This window comes from Diuraphis noxia, unplaced genomic scaffold (genome assembly GCF_037042655.1).
Source record: "Diuraphis noxia isolate RWA-SAM2 unplaced genomic scaffold, SU_Dnox_SAM2 contig0005, whole genome shotgun sequence".
NCBI lineage: Eukaryota > Metazoa > Arthropoda > Insecta > Hemiptera > Aphididae > Diuraphis > Diuraphis noxia.
This window is the reverse complement of record NW_028301715.1, coordinates 2,943,359-2,967,031: the sequence shown is the minus strand read 5'-3', so window position 1 is coordinate 2,967,031 and position 23,673 is coordinate 2,943,359. Positions and strand designations below refer to the sequence as shown.

The following is a 23,673-nucleotide window of genomic DNA, read 5'->3' as shown; positions in this document are numbered from 1 at the left end:
AATATGACCAATGTCTATATACTTTATACAGTACAAAATTCTGTTACAACTACAACCAGAGGTACGACACTGTGTATTGGCAAAATCGGGTGACTGTGGCCTTGAACACGGTCTCCGGGAGGGCGTGGCATACGTTATCAATTAAATAGTTCATATCAATATCACCGCTGAACATTGATTACCACAAAACGATATTTGTAGTTTGTACAGTACTTAGTAATTTTACCAAGTTTGAATGTTTAGCATTAAAATGTAAAATAAATTATTTAATCAGGGCCGGCGTTAGGGGGAGGCAAAACGGGGCATTTGTCCAGGACCTCGTGCTTAAATATATTTTGTATAAAAATCTTGCAATAAAATAAAACAAGGATATAAGTAATATTATATTAAATATGTATAATATTTTGAAAAGTAACGTGGTGTGGTAAAATTACAAAACCTTTGTATGCCTTAATATATATTTTGGAATTTGTCTGTTTACTCGTATGATATGATATGTAAGTTGACGTATTACACATACGTTTAAAAGTAATCATTGAACAGTTGAAAATTGATAATCGCTATTTCCCTAAAGTATTTTTTAATACCATTAAACATCATAGATGTAACTAGGGTCAACATTTTGGAAGAGCTTAACTCTTTAATATATTAAATTTAATTATTAAAAAAATTGTTTTATTTGGGACATGTATTTTTGATAATTTTTCGTTTTTAATTACACCTAGTCTATAAATTATAGATAACTATAGTTATTGCCTAATTGGTTAAATAAATTAAATACGTTTTGCACAGGCCCTCGCAAAAGGTAGCGCTGGCCCTGTATTTAATTAATAACTCTAATGAAAAAAATATTAAAATACTTTAATTAATGGCTTATGTAATAACAGGATATTGAAATTGAATTTAGAATAGAATACCTATAGGTTTAAAGAACTAACACATTATAAATTTAGTTTGGGATAATGGCCCATATTTGTTAGGGCATACCAGACACTTTACAACCATAATGAAAATTATTAATTACAAAAAAAATTGAATAATAAATTAATAAGTAATAATACTAATAACATATGAAAACGCTACAACTACGGATTACGGGATACAGAACATACAGCCATACAGGACAGGTGGTTAATGCCGCCTGGCCATTGCGTTGTATCCGTTTTTAAAATTTCGTAACAAAGAGGGATACACGTTGCCAACATCCTATCAGATTACGGATACGGTACAATTTTTAGAGTCCAATACTTCATACCATAGGGATACGTAAACCCGCACAGCTGATCGACTGTCTATTCTATATAATTGTTCTGTGCTACAACCAAACTGTTCTATGCTACAACTATAGTACAACTCACGGTCTTAGAATAATACAACTTAACAAATAACAAGATCACTTTGAGGCCGTCTCATTATGCGCAGACGTGCGTGGAAACACTGGAAACAAGGTTGTAATCATTGACCTATTATCATAGAATATGATTATGCATGCAACTGAAAGTGGACTGGTAGCCCTGTACGGCTGCACGTGTGGTGGCCCTAAATCCTAATCCTAATATACCCGCGGTGAACTACAACTGCTCATAACCTAACCTAACGTATAAAGTGCAACCGTTTTTCCTCGTTACAATATATCCGACATTCGGTAATTGGTTAACTTGTTTAAGACGTTTAAGAACTGTTGTAATAATGTTGTACGTTGTTGTCGTTGTTGATCAGTTATTCAGTTGACAGTTACACCGTTACAGTCGTAAGTTCGTAACAGTCGTTGCTCGATGCCGATAGTCATTAGTTCGTTGTCTTTAGCCATTTCATTGTTCTTTTACCTATAGCCACGTGGTTGTTACTCTTGCTCACTGTAGTTTTAACTAGTTTATCGTCTCAAATTTGATCCCCGTCATCCATATATTATTTAAATATGTTATACAAGTTGCTGGGATAGTAGTTATAAATCCCAATATTGTAGTATATACTCTTAGTAGTGAATGTGTGAATGTGTTGAACTCAAGGTAAGATGTGTATGCTCAATGCTCATGTTTATCAACACGTATTTTGACGTTATATTTTTATTATTTTTCGAATTAATTGAAAATCGCGTATTAACAAAGTTTGAATTCTTAAATCTAGATCAATTTCTAGTTTCACCTTAAGTAAAAGCAAAAGCGTCTTATTGCGTACAATATCGACTACGGATAAGAACATAGGCGAAAAAATGAAGTATTTAACGTATTTTGTAATTTGTTTTTTTTTTTCACTAGTATTAAGTTTTTATGTCCTTGGCCATATATCTTCGGCGTTTAATGTAATTGGTAACGAAATTTCCAAAGTACCAAATGTCGTGAACACTGGAATTAACGCAATCGGTAATGAGTTTTCCAAAGTACCAAATACCGTGAACACTGGAATTAACGCAATCGGTAATGAGTTTTCCAAAGTACCAAATACGGTGAACACTGGAATTAACGCAATCGGTAATGAGTTTTCCAAAGTACCAAATACCGTGAACACTGGAATTAACGCAATCGGTAATGAGTTTTCCAAAGTACCAAATACCGTGAACACTGGCATCGACTCGGTCAGCAATGAATTTTCCAAAGTACCAAAATTGTTATCTGATATAGGTTGTAGCGATATTGTTACTGGTATTGTCATTAGCCTACTCATCGAATGCTATCCGCACGCCTTTATTTCCGATACTCTAGATACCGAAGATGTAATAATGATGAATACTTGTAAATCGATTGAAATCGTGTCTCTCGCGTTACCATTAGTCGCCGATCTTGCGACATCGCCCGTACAAGTCATCTGCACAATGTGGATTGAAGATCGTTTGGATTTGTACTCACATTTAAAAGGTATCGATGTGCAAATAGAACCTTTCGGGACAATTGTCATAAATAACGATGAATTATTTTATAACTTGTCGAAACTTAATGATCATGATTGTAATAACGATTGCAACTTGGACGATTATGACTTTATCAAACCTGACGAACGAAACGAACATCCCGCAGACACTACGACGTCAACCAGTTACGACGTTGGGGCTAGATTTAAACGAGGCATTTTTGGTAAAACGTTATCGATACCGACCAAGGAGATTGCTAAAAAAATTGTCCTAAAAATTGCACCTAAATTTTTGATGAAAAACGGCGTACCGTCGTCGTTGGCGTTTCGAGGACTATATGGTTCGGTTAGTATTAAAATGACTGCAAAAACTTCGGTTATGATTTTGAATGTTAGAGAAAAGAAATTTGCTAAAATCAAGGATGTTTACGATATATTTGTACTAACTAAAACTGTTCCAACAACGTTCACAACAAAATATTATTTGAACGTTTACAATCCTAGTAATTTTGGTAGAGCAGCCGCCGAGAACTTTCAACGTGAACTTCTGAATAAGAAATGGAAATGATTACAATATATACATTGATGAAACACTATAGTTGATGAACAAGTTAATTATTATTTATTTCATTACATATTATAGTAAATTGTATGTATAAATTATAGCTTATAAGCTGTATTTATCACTACCATTTGTTCTTTAGAATTTAGAAAAAAGATACAGCAGAACATTAATATAATATTCAAAATTATAGTAGATAGGTATATTAGTTATAGCATAGATTATATAAATTATATATTTTACATAATCTGTAGTTGTAGTAACTGTTTGCGGTTAAAAACGTTAGTGTAACAAACAAACAATATCGTGACATGTATACATGTGTAAAACTTTCTTTTGATTTTATGTTTTGTTTATAATAAAATTTTTCCATTACCCTTTGCAGGTGTTACTTTATTATAATAACTCGACGTTCTTGTAATCATTTTTAAAAATAATAAAACGTTAATATTAAGTTGATAAGTGTAAAAATATGCTGTTGTTACTTGGTTATGAATAAAAAAAAAATGTATGTATACCATACAGTTACAAGTTTTAATTCTAAATGTATATTTTAGTATTTAGTATTATTATTTTTTTGTACGTATTAACGATTATACCTTTGACGTTAAGGCCGATTAAAGAATATTTAAAAGCGGTCTCTGCAGATACCAGGAATGGATTGTGGTAAGTAAATGCAGGGACGTATTTATATTAGGACTAACCAGGGCTGTAGCCCTGGGCGCCAAAATGTTGTGTTATTTAGTGATTTAAAAAAAATTAATTTGATTTTATTTCTATTTTTTTATATACCATATAATATTTAATACACATTACACATAGATCGCTTTTATTTTTATATGAAATTATTTTTATACTTAATATGTATACAAAATAAATGTAAAATAAAATTATAGCTGTATAAAAACAATTTATAATAAAGCTATAGGTATTACATAGGCAAAAATAGATATAGAGGCAGAAATATTTTTGATTCGTGACTCTTGTTTATCTATTTTTAACAAAACATTGAAATTTTTTCTTCGAGTTCAGTTTAGCGACAATCCAGGCGCGGATCTAGAACTAAAATTGAGGGGGGGTCATATTTACGAAAAGACAAAAACTTAATACACAGTTAAGACATAATAAAATAAGAACTTTATTGATAATTGTTGTTTTAATTAATTAAATGACAAAGTTTAGTCTTCTTTGTTTTGTTTTTCCAAATCTGGTTATAATGTCATCAACATTTACTGCTATATTCTTGTGAATATTGAGTAAAGCGAGACCAGTGAGGCGTTCCTCTCCCATGTTTGAACGAAGCCACGTCTTAAGGCGCCTGAGAGTGGAGAACGATCGCTCCGCTGTAGCTGCACTTACAGGAAGTGTTGCGAGTATTTGCAATAGAACATTTATATTTGGGTATAAATCTGTGTCACACTGTTCTATTACCTGAGGTAAGAATTCCGGTACTTTATTTCCACTTTCTACTTCACGTTTCCATTTTGTAACCCAAAGCTGAAATTCTGACAATACCGTAGATATATGAGGCCTGTGTAGAAGTTCAGTGTAGTTTTTAACTGCTTCCCGTACGGCTACCAAATCAACTTCTGAGTAAACAGTTTTTGGTAAAAATACACCCAAATTAAACAATGAAAGCACTTCTGGAGAAAGTCGTTCTTCTAAATCTGCTATTATTGAATCCAAGAGAGGAATATATATACTTTTGCGGAAATATTCTTCTGCAGTTTGACCTGGCTGATTATTTTCTCGGTGCTTCTGTCTAGGAACAATTCTTGGTAATCTTATCTCCACATCTAACTGCTCGAAAATCTCTTTTGACTCTGAAAATAATTGCTGGAAAACAACATCACTATTTGTTCTCTTTTGCTTCAGAAGAAAAATAGTGTCTTTCATTGCGTCGGTTGCCCTTTTCAAGTCAATAGACGAAGTCTGAAGAAAACGGCTAAGTGACACAGTTGTTCCTAAAATGTAAAATATTAATACATTAAATAAAAAGTCATAAATTTTTTTTTACAAATCTATAAATCATCACATACCTAAGACATCATTCAAACATACTGATGCAATAATGAACTCAGAACTACATAAAACATGTCGGAGACATTGAGCATCACTCGCAGTTTTGCTGTCCTCCCAAGTTGTAATTCGATGCAGGGCATTACATATTTTGACCAAGTTATCGCCTTGAAATTGTAAGTGTCCATTATGCCTTTCAACCCAACGAGTTTCACATATTCCTTGTAGAGCCATTCCTTCAAGCTCCTCTTCAAAGACTTTGTGCCGTTTTGCTGACGCATTAGCAAAAGCTACTACTTTCCTCATAGTTGCTGAAGCATTACGACAAGCCGAAACTTTTGAAGATTTGGCTAATGAATTGTTTAAAATATGGTTGTTGCATGGACAACGCTTAGCGTTAGTGGCTTTTTTAGAAAGTTCATGAACCGCACCCTTAGTTTCAGAAGCCATCACAGAGCAGCTATCTGTACCAATACCAACACACCATGCCAAATCAATATCAAATTTAAAACAAAGATCTTCCACTATACGTGACAATTCAACGCCTGTCAATCGACGCTCTGCTCTTGCGTCCTCAAAATGAATCATCTCGTAAGCATCGCAAAAAGTTAAAAAATCCTCCTTGATTACTCCATTATAGAAATATCGAATGGAGAGACTCAGCTGCTCAGTGTGAGAGATATCAGTTGTTTCATCAAATATTAATGAAAATAATTTCGCTTCCTTTACTCTAGCTAAAATAGCTTCTTGAATCAAATCTTTACATGTATCGATCAATTCGTTTTGCACTGTTTTGCTGATATATGTTGCATTGGAGTTTGCTACTTCTAAATGTTGACGCAGATTTGAGTCACCTGACTCGATACGAAACCTTAGGAGAGCTCTAAAATTCCCTTCTTGATTTGCTACCACGCTATTTTGCTCATTTTTGTCAACATTTAGAATTATTTTTCCGTTGTCCCTATGCCCACGCAGGGGAATATTTTGGCGGCCACATAATACAATTGTACTGACAATTGGTCGCAAACGATCTCTATTTTCTTTTACCTGCGCCATTCGCTGCTTACAGACTTGGTTAGCAATATTAAGGTCAGGGTTATGGTAAGTTACAAGAAAACTTTTCCCAGCTTCGACCGACATTTGGTGATATTTATTTCGCTGGTGTGTTAATAGAGACCCCTTTTCTCCAAGTAGGTCATCAAAAGCTTTTAAAGGTTGTTTAACAAGCCGTTTAAGAGGCGTATTTGTTTGAACTCCACCACCTGAGCCTGAAGCAAATAGAGCACAATACTTGCAATACAGCCCCTGGTCTTTGTGTGATAAAACGAGCCAATGGAATTTATTAAGATGTGATCTTTGAGCGTACTTTTTGGTTTGTTTTCCATTCTTGGTGACCACACAAAAAGGAAATTCGTAATTTATAGGTGGCATCCAGTGTTTTTCAAGAAGATTAGCTTTAGAAGAATTGTCAATGCTTTTGCTTCCTATAAAACAACCAATATCTGAAGAGTAATCAAAATTGATATGGGAGTCGTTTTTCTGTTCAGATTTAGATGCAGATAACGTATTCGTACACGGAATGTCAATCGCCAAATTATTTCTATGGTCAGAATTAGGTACCGAAGTAGATGTAGATGACTCGTTTTGTCGATTGTCAGACCCAAGTTTTGGCTTCTTACTGAAGAATGTGTCTATTTTTCTTACCGACCCGCTATTTCTTTTAAATGAATCACCCTACATAAAATACAGAAAGACATAATTTTAGATATTTTTGTATACCTATAGATTATAAGTAATTTTCTATTGGTATAGAATAAATAATATATCAGAAATCAAAATCACTACTACTTATTAAATATTTTATCATTTAACAAATATAAAAAATTATATTTATAATATTATTTTTTTTTATTGTGCTACCAATATTAAACTATACCAGTAACAACCTATTTAAGTATTAACAATCAACCATGTTGCCGTTGAATATGATAATTATAAAATAAAAGTCCTTGATATATGACGAGAAACTTAAGATTTATGAATCAAAAAAGTGAATTTGCATTATAAATAAAGATATATTAAAAATGTTATAAAAGTATTGCACACTTTTTAATTTATTGCTACACATTTCATAATTGCTACTGCATTGCGGGATCACATTTTACGTATAGCTTGTATTTTTTCTATAATTTTAATCAAATATAATTAACTTATAATTAACGACTATAAGATATCGCTATAAACATATTATGAATTAGTTCGTACTTTATTTTAATAATGAAAAATAAATAATTTGGAATTTAAAATTTAAAATTCAATTATATGTTAGTATGTTATAAATTATATAAACTTAATTTTTATACAAAATACATGTTTTTACTACGGATGTGTCCCTCAAGATTTCTAGAAAATAATAGGCCCACTGCATAAAAAGGTTGTAGACTCCTAATATAAACTATTAGCTTATACATTATAATCATTTGAATAATAAAATGCTCGATTGAAACTTCATTCGAATAGGAATTGTATCGATTATTACAATAATTATAATTATATACTCGCCATAGTTTTTTTTCGTACTCGACGACTGATGCACGTGTCCCAGACGTTCACAGCAAAATAAAATGATTCAATAAGCAGTCAAACATTTAACGTTGTATATGGTATATGGTTGTAACAAATTATTAGAACGCAAATTAGTGATTAGCGGTGGCTGCGTCGCCATTCCAAGTACCTATATAATATATAGACGTACGCGTGTCGCGTGTAGACTGTAGGTAAGTGTAACTGTGTAAGTGTACCTTATATTATTATACGGGTTGAAAATAATATTTCCGCCGAACGACGAACATATTCTTTCCGCCGATTTCTTATTAATTATCGTCAATCGTCAATCAGTTTATAAACACTATTAATATTCTTAGAAAATATATGTTTATTGGAAATCATGATTTTATGAACAAGTGATGATTTAGTTTAAATGCAGGCTGTAGCCTGTAGGTACCTATATAATATAATATATAAATAAAATATGTTCTATATATTATATTTTATATATTTTTTTTTTTTGAAAAAAAAATCTGTGAAACATTAAAAACACAATTTCTGCATATTTTAATTTTTAAATAAAAATAAAGGACTTAATTTTGATTTTTTGGGGTGGGTCATGACCCCCATGACCCCCCCCCCCCATAGATCCGCGCCTGCGACAATCATCGACCGCCTATCATTATGATAATAATTTATAATTAGAAAATTATACACGTCTCGTTTAAAATTAAATTATTATTATTAGTGTTGTGTACAAAATGTGTCATCGTTGATAGTCGCGAATCATTAAAAGTGAACACTTCGCAATTTTGGATAAACTTGATGCCGAATTGGAAAAAAGGTAAAAGTTTTATGAAAATATAAAGGAAAAATTCTCATTTTTACTGAAGTTTACAACTCTTTCATCCTCTGAATATTGGATTTGAGTGCAAACGAACTTTGTAAAATATATAATAATGATTTAGGTGAAAGTTTTTCTAATGAATGTCAACATTTCCGTAACTATCTTTTAAGTATAGAACAAATTCCCCGTACAGTATTGGAAATGATTATGTTATTAAAGGAATAAAGGAAAAGAATATAAGTGATCTATTTCCTTACATAGACATAGTTTCAAGAATTTTTTTATGCCTTCCAGCCTTAAACTGTTCTGCTGTAAGGTCCTTCTCGACACTAAAAAGAATTAAAAATTACTTGCGATAGAGACTAACAGAGGATCATTTAAACAGTTTTGCTATTCTTATTCTTAACATCGAAAATGAAATCTGCAGACAAATTGATTATGAAGATATAATTAATGAATTTGCTTGTACAAAATCCCGCCGTAAAATTTTTTAAGTACCTACATGCTTCAATTTGTTGTACACATTTTGTAAATTTTTCAATCAAATATTTCGGATATTTTTATTTTGAGTAATTGTTTTTTTTTTCTAATAGAGGATATTCATGTTAAATGTATTATGTAATTGTATTTTTTGTTATAAATTGTACCTATACCTATATTTTAATAATTAATGCTGCAATATACTGATATTGCAGATGGGGGGGAGGTGTTATTAAGATGCTTAACTACTCACCATCACTTTTTTAAAAACCAATTCATGAAATTCTGCTCGTTTTTGTCGCTAAATTTCTATGTATTTTTATGTATGATTTCGTGATTTCCTATGTGATTTTACACGAGTAATATGTACGTCGACGCTTATCCCTATTCTCTAAAATTAACATTTACACTTATCGATACTATACCAGATTATTCATTAAACGTTGGACTTTCATTTATTGAAACGTATAACTAATGTTTTTGAAGATATTGTTATTGTCGATAATTTTTTAAACTTACCTTTTTGTATTACTACATACAGCTCTAATTTTAAATGGTATTTATTCGAGCAATATTTTAGATTTTGAATCTAGGATATGAACTGATATTCATCTATTGACTTTTATAACAACTTATTTATGAGGAACTTGCTATCTTCAATTTTCAAAAATGTTGACCAATCGAAATTATTTATTGATATTATTTAAGGAAGAAATATTCATAAATAACTCAAAAATGATCAAAACAATTTGAAATTGTTTTCAAGAAGTATTAAAAGTGATAAAATAAACATTTTGAGAAGTTAATGATTATTGACGTTCTTGAATTATAATAAAATAATAGGAAATCATTTAATGACAATTCGACAATAATTTCCTATGTCCATAGTTGCTACTTAATTTACCGTTGAATATCTAATATCGTAGATATTTGAACCTGAAACGCTCATAAAAATTTATTTGACTTCGTTTAACTTTTTTATCTTGGTATAGGTAAAACAATTATAAGGAATTTTGTTATTTTAAAAATATCTTAAATACAAAAATAACTTTTTAAAGTATTTTCAACTCAAAAATGATTTGCAAATGTTCGTAATGTTGACGAATTTATTTTTTAATACTAACTTTACATGCTCAGAAAAAATATGGATTTACGCTCAACCTTTTTCTTTACACTCTCTAATTTAATTATTATGAAGTCTTGTACCTATTCAAGGTTAAATTTTCAAGTTTTTTGACCAACTTTAAAATTAATTATCGATAAAAAGAATCAAAATATTTTGAATACCTATTCATTTTTATTTTTATTTTGACTCTCAGTAACATAGGTCGTTGGGCTTAAACATACACACAAAAAAAAACTTGTAAATTTTAATATATTATCAAGTATGAAAATGGTCATACCTAATTACATTTTGGGAAAGTTTTCAAGTATCTATGGTCATGTGGATATTCGTTTTTGAGTTACTACAATTTTGTTTTCCACATTGGGGGATTCAGGCTTGAGGCTATGAAGTATCTAGTGATAATATTTTTAATATAACATTAATGATTGAATAACGTTTTTTTCAGATAAAACTAATATTGTTCTATTCATCAAAAAACAATTAAATTAATAATAATTATTATTTTTATTATATTTAAATTTTCATATACCTTATAAAATTGTTCTGTGCTAATAAAAATAAAAATGTAATCTAATCTAATATCTATACTGCCGACTGGTTCTGTGCTATCACTTATCACTATTATATTTTGTTTAGTGTTTATAGTTAACGTTTAAGTTCGTCAGACGTTGGTTAGTAGTTGTCTACGACTCTACGTAATTTCGTCAACCTCAACTTACGTTTAAACAAATCCAGTATTCGAATTGTTGCTCGCTTGGTCGTTGATCGTTGACCGTTAACGTACTGAATATTAATAATTAGTTATGATGGAAGAAGAAGATACCAAAAAAATATCTTTTTCGTTTAAACAAATATCTAAACCTAAGGTAATTCCTGTATTTCCAAAAACAGAGAAAGCAATTCAGTTTATTGAATGCGTCGAAGAGAAATCGATTAAAGTGGCTGGAGCAGTAGAAAAGGTTGATCATGAATTAGTTATTCATATGCCAAAATCAGTTAAACAGAGGCTACCAGCAAAAGAATTTGTAAGCTCAATATCAAACAAACCACAAGAAAACGGAGCGTCAACATTGGAAGAAATGGCTGTACAGGCAATATTAAAGGGTTGTAAAAAAAAAAAAGGAGATGAAGAAGAAGAAGAAGAAGATACAAGAATAGTTGAAGTACCATTGATAATCGATCCTCAGGAAGGGATGGAGATGTCTACGGCCGAAGACTATGAAACTATACCGATTGATAAATTTGGATTAGCTATGCTTCGAGGTATGGGTTGGAAACCTACTAAAGGTGTTGGTAATAATTCTCAAATAACTTCTACTAGTCTGCCAGAGATCAGGTCTAAAGGAATGGGTTTGGGCGCTGATAAATTAGTTAAATCTGTACCAAAAACACTAAGTTCTGAAGGAGAACTAAAACTCAAAAGAGGATCTTTTGTACAATTTACTATTGGAAAACTGAATGGCCAGTATGGACAAGTTTGTGGTTTTGATGAATTATCCTCAAGAGTGATTGTGAAAGTTTCACGCACTGGAGAATTAGAGAATGTTAGCGAAAATTTATTCAATCTGGTTACAAAAAGTGAATTTGATAAAAATTGTAATGTAATTAATATAAAACAGTATAAAGAATATCATGAAGGTAAAACTAAATCGAATGACAGTGATGATCAATCTAATCATCGTGAAAAAATAGTTAAAGAAGACATTTACGATGATCGTCAATCTAGACACCATAAAACAAAAAAAAGCAAACATTCCAGATCACCACATAGAAAACATAAATCTAATCACAATAAACATAAAAAATATAAACACAAAAAGTCTTCATCGTAATATATGTATATTCAGGATTATAGATTAACTATTAATTACTAATTATTAATGTTACTTATTTTTGTAAATGTATTTTATGAATAATTATTGTATATTTTTGTAATGTTTAGACAGATACCTGCTGTTACTTAACTACATTAATTATTAAATAATATCATGACAGCATTATTGTGAAAGTATTTAAAAATATGAGCCATAAGTCGACTACTAATTGTAATCATATGAACATCATTTGACATCTGTTACACATTAAAACATATCATTGCAGACCTATTTTTTAATTCCTTGCTTTTTAAAATATATTTTTCAGCTGAAATATATCTGGTGACCCACAACACCCTTGTCCTCCACTATTTGAGTCTTAGACCAAATTTGTAAAATTATTCCTAATACCTAACCAATTTTAAGAAAATATTTAAGTTCCTTATTTTATTTATGATCTTAATAGTAATCATAACTGGGATCTGTAGATATTATATACTTTATTACAAAAGAGAAGACACGAGGTGGTGAGCATCCTCCATTCAACGTGCTAAGATTTTCTCTTTTGGAACAGAGTATAGGTTCCATGAATTTAGATTATATTTTATACAAATGAAATGAATGTGCTATTCATAATTCATAAATATCAGTAAATAACAAAAAAAAAAAAAATTATTATAGAAAATTCATAATTACATTTTTATTTTAATAAAGGTACACACCTTAGAGCATGAAAATAGACTAACAAAACAATTCAATAACTTTTGTGTCCTAGTATCTACTTAATGCAATATTGCCGGTATTTTAAAATAAAAAACTCTAAATTTCTGCAATGTTCTCTTGTAACAAACCAAGTACTTACTTAATAAGTATTTCTAATATTCAATATTTTTAAAATAATTTTCACATTAATACATTATGGATAAATTAAATTTAGCACCCATGCATAAATAATAAATATCTATACTACCTTAAGTCCTTAAATACCTTTATCCTTAGTTCACATGACAATTTTGTTTCATTGTTAATGTGAAAGGATAGTTATGGGAAACAGAGTTTTAAGTTATAAAATATATGTATGTATTATGCAGTGATTTGGCTAAATTATATTAAAAAGTATACTTTTCTTCAAAATGGTATATTTTGCCTATATACCATGCAATTAAATATACAAATCAACGGATTGTTATAAATGTAGCTGCTATAATAAACAAGTTCATTATTTACCATAGTATTTGTTACACAGCCAAAAATCGTACCTACATATCAATGCTTATTGACAAAATTTTTTTGGGGAAACAAGGTATTGCCTATTGATGTCACAGTAAAGAGACAAATTCTCTTAACAGTCTAAAATGAGGTAGGTACTTCTTAAATTTATTTTATACTTCATTAATATTAAATAATATTTTTTTGATATATTACTTTTTTATTATATATTTTTTCTTTATTAATATTATAAAATTGATATATATAATTTATTATTAGGCCCTTTCACAGGCCACCTTGGTTGATATAAATCTAGCACCCTCATAAATTTAACCCAAATCGCACCTTTGTAGTTTTATGATAGTAAATAGTAATAAATAATTTAAACAACAAAGTTATATACTATGGACTATAGTCATGGCGTTTGTAGTCATCAGTTTTTTTTTCAGAACTTTTGGGACAGTCAGGAAAGGTAGGGCGCTAAAATACAAACATGAGTCACAACTGTAAATGTTATTATAAATTAATCAAAAGAACATGTAAAAGAAATTTTCTTATATATTTTTATCACCATTGATAATACTTTTAATTTACAACACAATTTAATAATGATTACTAATATTATCCATTACAATATTCTCTAAAAGATGAAAAAAAAAAAAAATAAATAATAATTTTCAGTTAACTAAACATACTCGATGGCATAAAATTCTGTGACCTCTGCCACAATTATTGTTATAAGAACAAAAATACACATTTACACTCACCAAAGCCACTAACTTAAAAATTACTTAGAAGCCCTTAAGTAAAAATAATTTTTCTTCAATATTATATTATTTATAATATATAACAAAAAAAAAGTAAGTCTATCCCAATGAGTATTACTAATACTACTAAGTATTATTTTGGTCATGTTTTAGTGAAAATAAATTTCAATACTAAACAAAATTGTTTTGATTTAACTTTTATTACAATTCTTCTTATTAAATTAAAACAGAATAATTATGTAATTTATCTTAATAGTAATAATATTAATAATAATAATAAATTGGATAAAAAAAATTGATTATAAAAAATGTTGCAAATATGCAAAAAAAAATAATACATTAACTGTGTAGTATATTAAGTTGTCTAATTTTAATTATTTTTGAATAATTACTACACAAACTTACATCAACACATAGAACAATAAGCGAGGGTTTGGAGAAATCGTGAAAGGTAAAATAATAAATGCTTATTAGTTACTTCACATAATATTGTAGTACACTAAAGTCTAACGCCTGAAAAAAGTTGTTTAACAAAGTATTCACGATTATAGAAAAAATATACTGATAAAATAATAATAATTGTTATTGCTAAAGACATTAAAAATAATAGATTGTAAAAAAAATAAAAAATAAATAATGACAATATTATTGCGAACACTATTTTTGTTTGTTAATAACTTGTTTTAAAAGTTTTATTTAATGACTAAAAGGAATCAGTCAAATTGATGTAAAAGACCAATTTAAAAACTAATTTAGAATCAGACTTGTTAAGGAGGAACGTAAGGTGGGGGTTTGCGATATGACGGAGTTGATGACGGTTTTGACCTATGATTGGAGCCAACATTAGAGAAGGGTGGTGGTGGAGGTTGATATGGTGAATCTTCTGTATCGGCTAGTAAAGCTGTGGTGGCCATTGGCGTTGATCTTTGATATTCGGGTGGTGGTAAAGGCGGCTTTTCTTCTCTCATGATTATTGGAGTTTTATTTGTAGGCTCAAGTCTTTCATCTAATTCATCCTATTGTACAAAATAAGTTTGTCAAATATCACAGAATATGTTAACTTTCTATCTGGTTTTTTATATTAAATCACAAAAAATATAAAATTTTTAATTTTAGAAAAATAACTTCATCTACTATCAAATAAGCTGAATGAAAAGCAAATTATTTGTATAAGCAGACCCGGATTAATACTATTTATTTGTTTACTGGGATTTTACTTAAAAATGATAAAAGTACATTTTTGTTAATAAAGAACAAATTTATTTATAGTTTCACACACATTATTATACATAATTATGTAGGGTAATTCTTACTTGGAAAATAACCGGAATACCACGACTTCGGAAGCTTTGTCTTTCATCATCACCAATTCTTAACTTTGATGATGGTCGTCGGCGATACAATAAACAAGCTAATAATCCAGCAAAAAGCATCATTGCTAAAATTATGATTGCTGGAATAATAAATGTCGAAAAATATTGTTCTGATTTGTCGAATAAAAGCAAAATATTGTCATCACGAGGTGTAACATTGTTGGTTGTTTTTGGTGGTCGAACTTCAGTAAATCCACCTTCACACATACCAGAAGGCAAAACATGTGCTCCAACTACATTAAATGATGGTTTCATATATTTTGTTACATTTTCAGATAACTTTTCATCTTCATTCAATAAGACCTAAATGTAAAAATAGATTAAATTAAATTATTTTAAATATCATGATTAACACATTAAATTAAAATAGTCATAATTTTTAGCTATGTTAAAGATATGATTAGTCGGTAGTAATTTAAGTGTTGTGATAACTATATATAACAACATTATACAGAAATTTAGCACATTACAATTATTAATAAACAACCTAAAACAGGGGTCATCACAACTAGCCCACATAAATAGTGTGTCGGCATTATGAAAACAAATAGACCAGCATAATTATCAAATTGGCCCATTGGACATACTATTTTTAGGTATACTTATAACTTACAGGACATTTAGCAATAGTAATATATATGTCAACAAAATGTCTTTAATTATTAATTACAGTATTAAATTTCTTGAGTTGTTATTTTAAATTATAACAGGTTTTAAGGATTTATTACAGTAGTTAAGAGGACACCACACACGTATGTGTTGTCTCCATCTTACAAACGTATAACATAGCAAAATCTGTTTAGCGCAGGACAACTGTTCTCCCTCAATATTTATAATAGAATTTTCAAAATTTCACAACGCATAGGTAAGAACTTTATTTGTGTCATAGCGTCGTTACTTTTTTGATAACATAAATATAATTAAGTTATAAGCTTAAGAAAATACATTTATTTTTTCATTAAATTACTTAAAATTATTGGTTAGTGCTATCAAAAAAATAACGACGCTATGACACAGATAAAGTTATTACCTATGCGTTGTGAAATTTTGAAAATTCGATTATAAATATTGAGGGAAAACAGTTGTCCCACGCTAAACAGATTTTGCTATGTTACGCACTTGTAAAACAGAGACAACACATACGGGTGTAGCGTCCTCTTAAGTAAAAATTACATACTTGTCTCAGTTGTAGAATTTTTTCTTCATCACACCGATCAATTTCTAATGTTTTATTGTACCATGTCACCATTGTCATACCATTAACTGAGCTGACTCCAAGAACAACGATGTTGGCTGTATTTTTATCTCTAAAAAGGTTAGCTATACGTTCAACAAATATTTTTTTTAGTTTAGCTGAATTATTGAATTCTTTGAATTCTGGAGTTTTGAATATCATATCAAATTCAGCTGATGGCAAAGGCTTAGTTGTATTATGTATAGATACTACTAGACTATCATGATTTGATCTACCCTCTCTATCTGTACAAATCTAAACAAAAAAACAAATATAGTATTTTAATTCTTAAATCAACTAAAGAAAAAGTACAAAATTAAACTTACAAGTTGATATTCAGAAAAGCTTTTGTCACCCCACAATGGAATTCCATAAAACTCTTGGTTCTTAGTGTCAAATTGTAACCAGCTATTTGTCGGAACTTGTGTACGATCAATAGTCATCAATGACAACTTCAATCTGCGTGAAGAACCATCTTCGGGATCATAAAATGTATCCTAAAAATAAAAGTAAAGATAAGTTTTACAAATAGAATATGAATGCTTAATCCTAGTCACATAAGTATGATGTGCACAAATAAATTATTTACCTCTGGTACGACATAAGATAATAACTGTCCATAAGTGGCATTAATAAGATCAACTGGATTTCGCAACACAGGTTGATAATTTTGACTCGAAATAAATGATGTTGTAGCACAATTACCTAATCCTTGCCAGCTAACATCTTCCAAAACAACTGAAGAACCAAAATATTTTCCAAATTTCATTTTACCACTTTTTTCTGGTTTTAAAACCTATAACAAATGAATCATTTAAATAATATCAACAATTTGGAAAATAAACTATAACAAACATACTCCTAAAATTTGAGTTATTTGTCCATTAGGACAGATTTCACGTGGCAATGTATCATTGGTCCAAGTAAACTGAATACTATGTTTATCCTTATTGGCAGCTAAAAGAGAGACTCTTGGCCAGTCTAAGACTGTGATATCTTTAACATCAGTTGAGTAAATTGTACTGATTCTGTCAATGATATCCAAGCTCCAATTGACTGGATGAGTCCAGGCTAATGAATCTTGTTTTAAGCGCATTTGAAGTGTTAACTGATGATTAATGGCACGTAGGTGAGGTAGCTGTTGGACTACCAGTTCTAATGTATTGTTAATAGCCAGATTCCCAGAATCTTTTGCCTCGATTACTACTTCCCATTTTGATACATGATCCTCCAAAGGTCTAAAAAGTTTAGTAAAAATAAAACAAATAGGTACATAATAATACAAAATATTTTTTTAACAACATACAAAGCAAGTAAGATTTGTTTTTCAGCATCAAACTCAACCCATGATAATAAAGCTGGATCGGTGTTCAACAATGCTAATTTTAAGTGTTTTGTATCTCCATCTTCAGCATCATAGAATATATTGTTAGGAATTGGATACCTGACATCATAATAAAGATTCAAAATATATGATAGAACATTTTGTACAAACTTCTTACTTAAATGGTTTGCCAGCCGTAATAGCAAGTTTAGGTAACTTATGTTTAATTATTGGAGATGTGTTAGGATTTTCTCCATTTGATGTTGTTGAAGTAGTTGAAGTACTAACAGAATTCTCATTTATTAGATCTTTTATCTTGTCTGTCACAAGATTCGGAGTTTCAGTAGATATATCATCTGGTATTGTTGTTACATCATACGAATCACCCATACCTACAGATTCCTAAAATTAAAATTAATTAAAAAAATCAGTTGACAATTATGTATAAAACAGTCAAATATGTAACAAACATATAATTCTTGAGTAGTAGAAGTTGAAGACTTTTGCTCGTAAAATGAAGGTGTTGGCTGAATGTTCTCAAAAGATCCAATGACTCCACTTAAATCAAGAGTTGAAGATAATTTCATATTCTAAAATTTAATATATGTAAAAAAAAAAAATGAATTTTAATCCAGTAAAAAGCAAGTATATTGGTATTATTTACTTGAACAGGCGTAGAGTTGATGTCTTTTGGAATATTCAGCACAGATTCATCTCTACGGTGATGTCTATGATAATGGTCAGTATCATATTGATGAGGTATATATACCGGAGATGGTTCAATAATAGTTTGTCTAGTATCAGGAATAATTTCTTCTTCTTCATCATCATCGTCATTATCAGGGAGAGCATTAAGATTCCTGGTCAAACTATCATCGTTGTAATCGACTTCAGCAGTATTTCCAGAATTTGTGTTTTGTTTTGCGCCTGTCATCATCACCTAAACAATTATAATCATATATAATATCAATACCATTCAAATAGTAATATATACTACCTGACGACGGCCTCGTAAAGGGTTTAATGAATTTACCAGTCTCCAACTGGTAACTGGCAACTGCAATACCTCAGACAAAGTTCCATCAACTGTATTACTCTGCATTTGCCGTACATGATCAATATGTTCTTGCAAAATATCACCTCCACAGCCAACCTTTAAGACATTGGTAATAGTTTTAGTATATTTTGTTTATTATGCTGTAACATAACATGATTTATTACCTCCCAAAGAACAAATGATGTATCATTGAATTGTTGTTTTTTATGGGATTGGCGTTCAGATGTTACTAAATAGTCAATTAACCAAGAAGATACACTTTCTTGAGGCACTAATAACACAGCATCCTAAAGAAATTGCATTAGTAATAATTTAACATCTGAATAAAGTTATTCTTACTTGAGGAAGGCTTAAAAATCCTGCCAAATTTTTCAGTGCAATAAGCCTTTGTAAAGGTTGTATACTTTTAAAATTCATACCAATAATGAGGCATAGCAAAATAGAATCTTCAGAATTTTTACATCGTTTCTGTAACCATGTCAAGCGTTAATTTATTATTTAGGTACGGTAAAATTTATCAATCATACTAACATTATTTCGAACATTTTTCCATTTCAATGGTGCAACTCTAATATAAGCTACATCAGAAACCATTCGACGACTTTTGTCTCCAGCTCTTACCAACAAATGATCGCGAACATCTTCAGGTCCTGGTATTCCTTCAAGCTCACCATTACCTTGAACTAACCAACTTGGAAGACCACCACCATCTTGACCCAAAAACTGAGCAAACAAAAAAATATTGAATATAATTTATATATTTAATATGATATTAGTTTCCAATATGTTATAAATCATTGATTCCCAATTGGTGGTCCCAGGAGTTTTCCCAGGTGTTTTTAGGTGATCAGTGGTTATGTAGTACTGAAGTAAGAAATAGATCTCTTTGGGTTGTTAGGTATATCCATTGAAAAAATCTGTGTTTATTATGTTTTATTATTACAAAAAGGTGTTTATGTAAAATAAAAATAAATCATATAATTTTTTTTTTCATTTTTACAATTAAACAAAATTGAAAAGTAAGTTATCACAAATAAGGGGTCCCTTTATCAATTACAGTTTTAGCTAGGATCCATGACTCAATGCTAATTTGTAACAACTATTATAAATTATCTATTTCAAAAATTTTAAATAAAAAAAATAAAGGTGGATACCTAAGTGAGTGCTGCAATGCTGTTTAGTAGTTATTAAGTCTGTCATTGTAATGGATGTGTTAGATTTGGATTTAATCACAAGTCTTTGCAGGAAAAATATTATTTTGAACAAAATTGTGTATCATATTAGTAAACATATATAAATAATCAAATTTAATAATTAAAAATCGCAGAAAATTATAAAAGATATACTAAAAATTTAAGATCAAAAGCTTATAAAAAATTAATGACACTAGTCGGTGAAGTATTTCTTTGATTAAGGTGGAAAAATTTATTGGGAGTCTTATATTAAAATTTCTAATGTTAGCTATAAAACAAACTTTTTATTAATACCTGATTAAAAAAATTTTTATGAATTTTTAGGATTTGGATGAATTTTGTCAAAATTTGAATTTTAAATTCATATAAAAAGCAGAGTAAAAAGTAATCTTAATTATGTATTCTTACTATTTTTTAGAACTGATATTAGAGCAACTTATTAGGATTCGTTAATTAAATTTTGTATAAAATTCTAAAATGGTTTACAGCTATAAATAGATCAAAAAAGTCAATATATTTTGAAAATTTTACCATACATAAAAAATTCTAATATCAATATTTGGTGAACATTCCAGGTGCCTACAGTTTTTAGTTTATGTGTTAAACAAAAAATAAATAAATTGATTTTATGTAAAATTTCCAATTATTTCTTTATTTTTGTTTTTGTTTTTCAGTACACTCTCAAAAACTAACTTTATTATCTCCTGAATGTACCGATTACAGTTACTTTTCCATCAGAAAAGATGCTAATGTCAAAAATTGTAGTATTTTTACTACCCATAATATTGATGACAGGAAAAAAATCTCATACCATTGTTAATAGGTAAAATAAATTAATTTGCTACGCTCAGAATCTAAAAAGAAAATACTTTGTAATTAAGTAGGTATTATTATCACTTTTAATAACAAACTCATATTTAATAAGTACCTACAATTTGGTAAAGTTAAATATTCCTAATACACTTTTTCCTCGTCTTTAAATATTAAAATGTTATTGTGGTACCTCAAAATTTTTTTATATTGATTGATATTTAAAGAGTTTAAATTTGACAAAAATATATCAAAAACACCTCGATATTTAAAATAGTATATTGAAATTAGTTTGATACAGATATTGTATAATAATTTGTCATATTAATATATAATTAAGTTTGACATTTGTTCTTTCTTATAGATTGTATGAACATATAAAAATAAATAATGTATATTAAATAATAAAGCATAAAAATTATCATAGAATAAATGTTATTAACAATGAATCAACAATTATTTAGTTTCATATGTTATCAACATTTAAATAATAATTTTGTAAGTTTGTAGAGTGTAAACTGTTGCTATAAAACATTATAAGATCATAAAAATTAGTATGATAACCTTGATTCAATAATTTGTAATTACTGACAATATTGAAACAAACATAAAAAATATTTAAATCATTTTTATGTATGATAGACATGTATTAGAAATATTTGTCCAGAATAAAACAAATCAAACAGGACATATAATTAATCTTGATAGGTAATTTATGTGATATTTGATTATTTAAAAATTGATTGATTAGAACTAACATTTGATAGTCAGACAAATTAAAATCTGTTGCGTGTAACAGTGATCTAGTAGAAAGTTGTTAAGTATATTGAAAAAGAAAAAAAAGCTGTAATTATTTGAGATACATTTTAATTCAATTCATATTATAATATTCAAGTGATTGTAATAATGGTTTGTTTATTTGTATAATAAATTAATAAGGTATGACAGGTAGTAAGAATATTAATTTATTTTTGTTTAGTAGAATTTTTTCATGAAACAATATTTTTTGTTAATTTATTATTATTCATAACACAAGTTTGCGATGCATCTCAATTAGTTCTACATGGAACTATCCAGTGTTTTAATATATTTGTCAATTATTTTCTAACCTAACCAACGATAGGGATGCACAACTTCCTAATTATATTGTATATTTGTAAATCTAAAATAAATTTCTTGTCAATGGTTTTAGGTTGTGTTAAAAGACTCATTGTTTGAGTCAAATAGAATCGATACACTATTATGTAGTCAAGTAAAATGGACTTACGTCAATGGGACTGGTGTTGTCAACGACCGAGTCATGAGGAATTTTGAAGTAAAATAACTTGCCAACAGTGGCAACGGGTTCCGGAATGCTCCACCATTTATGTTTGGTGTTGCCAGACTTGTGCGCAGATGCCAGACACAGAAGAAACACAAAGGCAGCTATATTCTTCATTTGGACACTAGAGCCGAATACAAAGTGACGATCATAATAATGAATATGGCAAGACAAAAAAGAAGCAACGGGTCGACCAGTTGTTTGCGTGGGCAGTTAGCAGCGGGCGCGACAGATGGTCCGACAGGGAATTGGTCCGAAGGTGGGCGGGGGGACGTGAAAAACTCACCGCACGCCCACACACGGGGGACGCAAACAACTGGCCGTCATGGTACCCGCCGACGGGATCCAGGGCGTCCAGCCTGCCGGTCGGTGGTTCGGCGGACGTCCGACACCCGGGAATGGTCGAAATCACTCAGTTCCGACGTTACTTACTTTCTGCGTGCGATAATATTTGAATGTAAAATCGAAGCAATAATAACACTGGATTCAGGCTAATGTCCCGAAGACTTATTTATCACAACGGTCACGATGCTAAAGGCATGATACACGTATTAACTCACGACGGCATTACGGCAATAATATATTAATAAGTAATAATAAAAATAACGATGTTTAATATGTTTATGATATGAAGTAAAAAAAGTAAAATCGGACGCTATGGGTGTGCATTCGACGTGTGCGCGGTACCGCGGTCACTAGTCACTACAGCGGATATGGAATCAGGAATACCAGTACGGACCGCATTCAGTAAAATGTACTATAACTAATAAAGTAATAACTATAATAATTGTAGACCGTGGTCTGTTTGTAGTCACATCAAGTCCGTACGATTGTCGGTTAAGAGGAGGTGGTAGTGAGTGGGAAGATGCAAGGGGGGAGGGAGACTCAAAGACTGATTTACCATAATATTATAATATCATCTCCAAATTTCAGACGCGGATAGATAATATTAATATTAGCACCTCCATGACAACATTTTGTCGGTGTTCTTCTCGTTCGATTGCTGTTGAATACCGCCTATATCGCCGACTAAAGCTCCTAGATGGCGCGTGGCATTCAGAAAATAGTAATAAACTTTTAGTCCTCGTTTACATAGAAATTAACTAGAAGCCCTTCAATATAATAGTTGTTCTACTGACTACA

At 29.9% G+C, this 23,673-nt stretch overlaps 3 protein-coding genes and 1 pseudogene across 3 annotated transcripts; 2 read left to right on the top strand and 2 right to left on the bottom strand.

Moving 5' to 3' along the window:
- Positions 1–1,376: 1,376 nt before the first annotated feature.
- LOC149054722 (uncharacterized) lies at positions 1,377–3,789 on the top strand (annotated as a pseudogene).
- A 784-nt stretch (positions 3,790–4,573) lies between these two features.
- Positions 4,574–7,899, bottom strand: LOC149054721 (52 kDa repressor of the inhibitor of the protein kinase-like). Its single transcript, XM_089228588.1, has 3 exons — positions 7,792–7,899; positions 5,449–7,162; positions 4,574–5,373 (listed from the first exon to the last, which is right to left on the bottom strand). Exons 1-3 carry the CDS (start codon positions 7,897–7,899, stop codon positions 4,574–4,576), a joined length of 2,622 nt encoding a protein of 873 aa, XP_089084714.1.
- Positions 7,900–11,066: 3,167 nt separating this feature from the next.
- Positions 11,067–12,533, top strand: LOC107168123 (G-patch domain and KOW motifs-containing protein). The gene has a single exon (XM_015517426.2). The coding sequence runs from the start codon at positions 11,232–11,234 to the stop codon at positions 12,258–12,260; it is 1,029 nt and encodes a 342-aa protein (XP_015372912.1). The 5' UTR covers positions 11,067–11,231; the 3' UTR covers positions 12,261–12,533.
- Positions 12,534–13,991: 1,458 nt separating this feature from the next.
- LOC107168132 (Dystroglycan) lies at positions 13,992–23,396 on the bottom strand. Its single transcript, XM_015517439.2, has 16 exons — positions 22,963–23,396; positions 22,477–22,654; positions 19,738–19,929; positions 19,546–19,674; positions 19,371–19,493; positions 19,147–19,302; positions 18,814–19,089; positions 18,620–18,739; positions 18,328–18,551; positions 18,132–18,269; positions 17,685–18,063; positions 17,415–17,621; positions 17,152–17,322; positions 16,769–17,080; positions 15,532–15,894; positions 13,992–15,234 (listed from the first exon to the last, which is right to left on the bottom strand). Exons 2-16 carry the CDS (start codon positions 22,645–22,647, stop codon positions 14,986–14,988), a joined length of 3,210 nt encoding a protein of 1,069 aa, XP_015372925.2. The 5' UTR covers positions 22,648–22,654; positions 22,963–23,396; the 3' UTR covers positions 13,992–14,985.
- Positions 23,397–23,673: the final 277 nt, after the last annotated feature.

Bases quoted from the DNA above. Each gene is read 5' to 3' on its own strand.
- LOC107168123 (XM_015517426.2), top strand. From the start codon at position 11,232: ATGATGGAAGAAGAAGATACCAAAAAAATATCTTTTTCGTTTAAACAA.
- LOC107168132 (XM_015517439.2), bottom strand. From the start codon at position 22,647: ATGAAGAATATAGCTGCCTTTGTGTTTCTTCTGTGTCTGGCATCTGCG. The intron at 18,270-18,327 runs GTAAGAAGTTTG...TTATGATGTCAG, and splicing joins ACGGCTGGCAAACCATTTAA to GTATCCAATTCCTAACAATA. The intron at 17,323-17,414 runs GTAAATAATTTA...TTTTATTTTTAG, and splicing joins TATCTTATGTCGTACCAGAG to GATACATTTTATGATCCCGA.
- LOC149054721 (XM_089228588.1), bottom strand. From the start codon at position 7,899: ATGTATAAGCTAATAGTTTATATTAGGAGTCTACAACCTTTTTATGCA. The intron at 7,163-7,791 runs GTATAAAAATTA...TATTTTATGTAG, and splicing joins GTAGTAAAAACATGTATTTT to GGTGATTCATTTAAAAGAAA. The intron at 5,374-5,448 runs GTATGTGATGAT...TTTACATTTTAG, and splicing joins ATGTTTGAATGATGTCTTAG to GAACAACTGTGTCACTTAGC.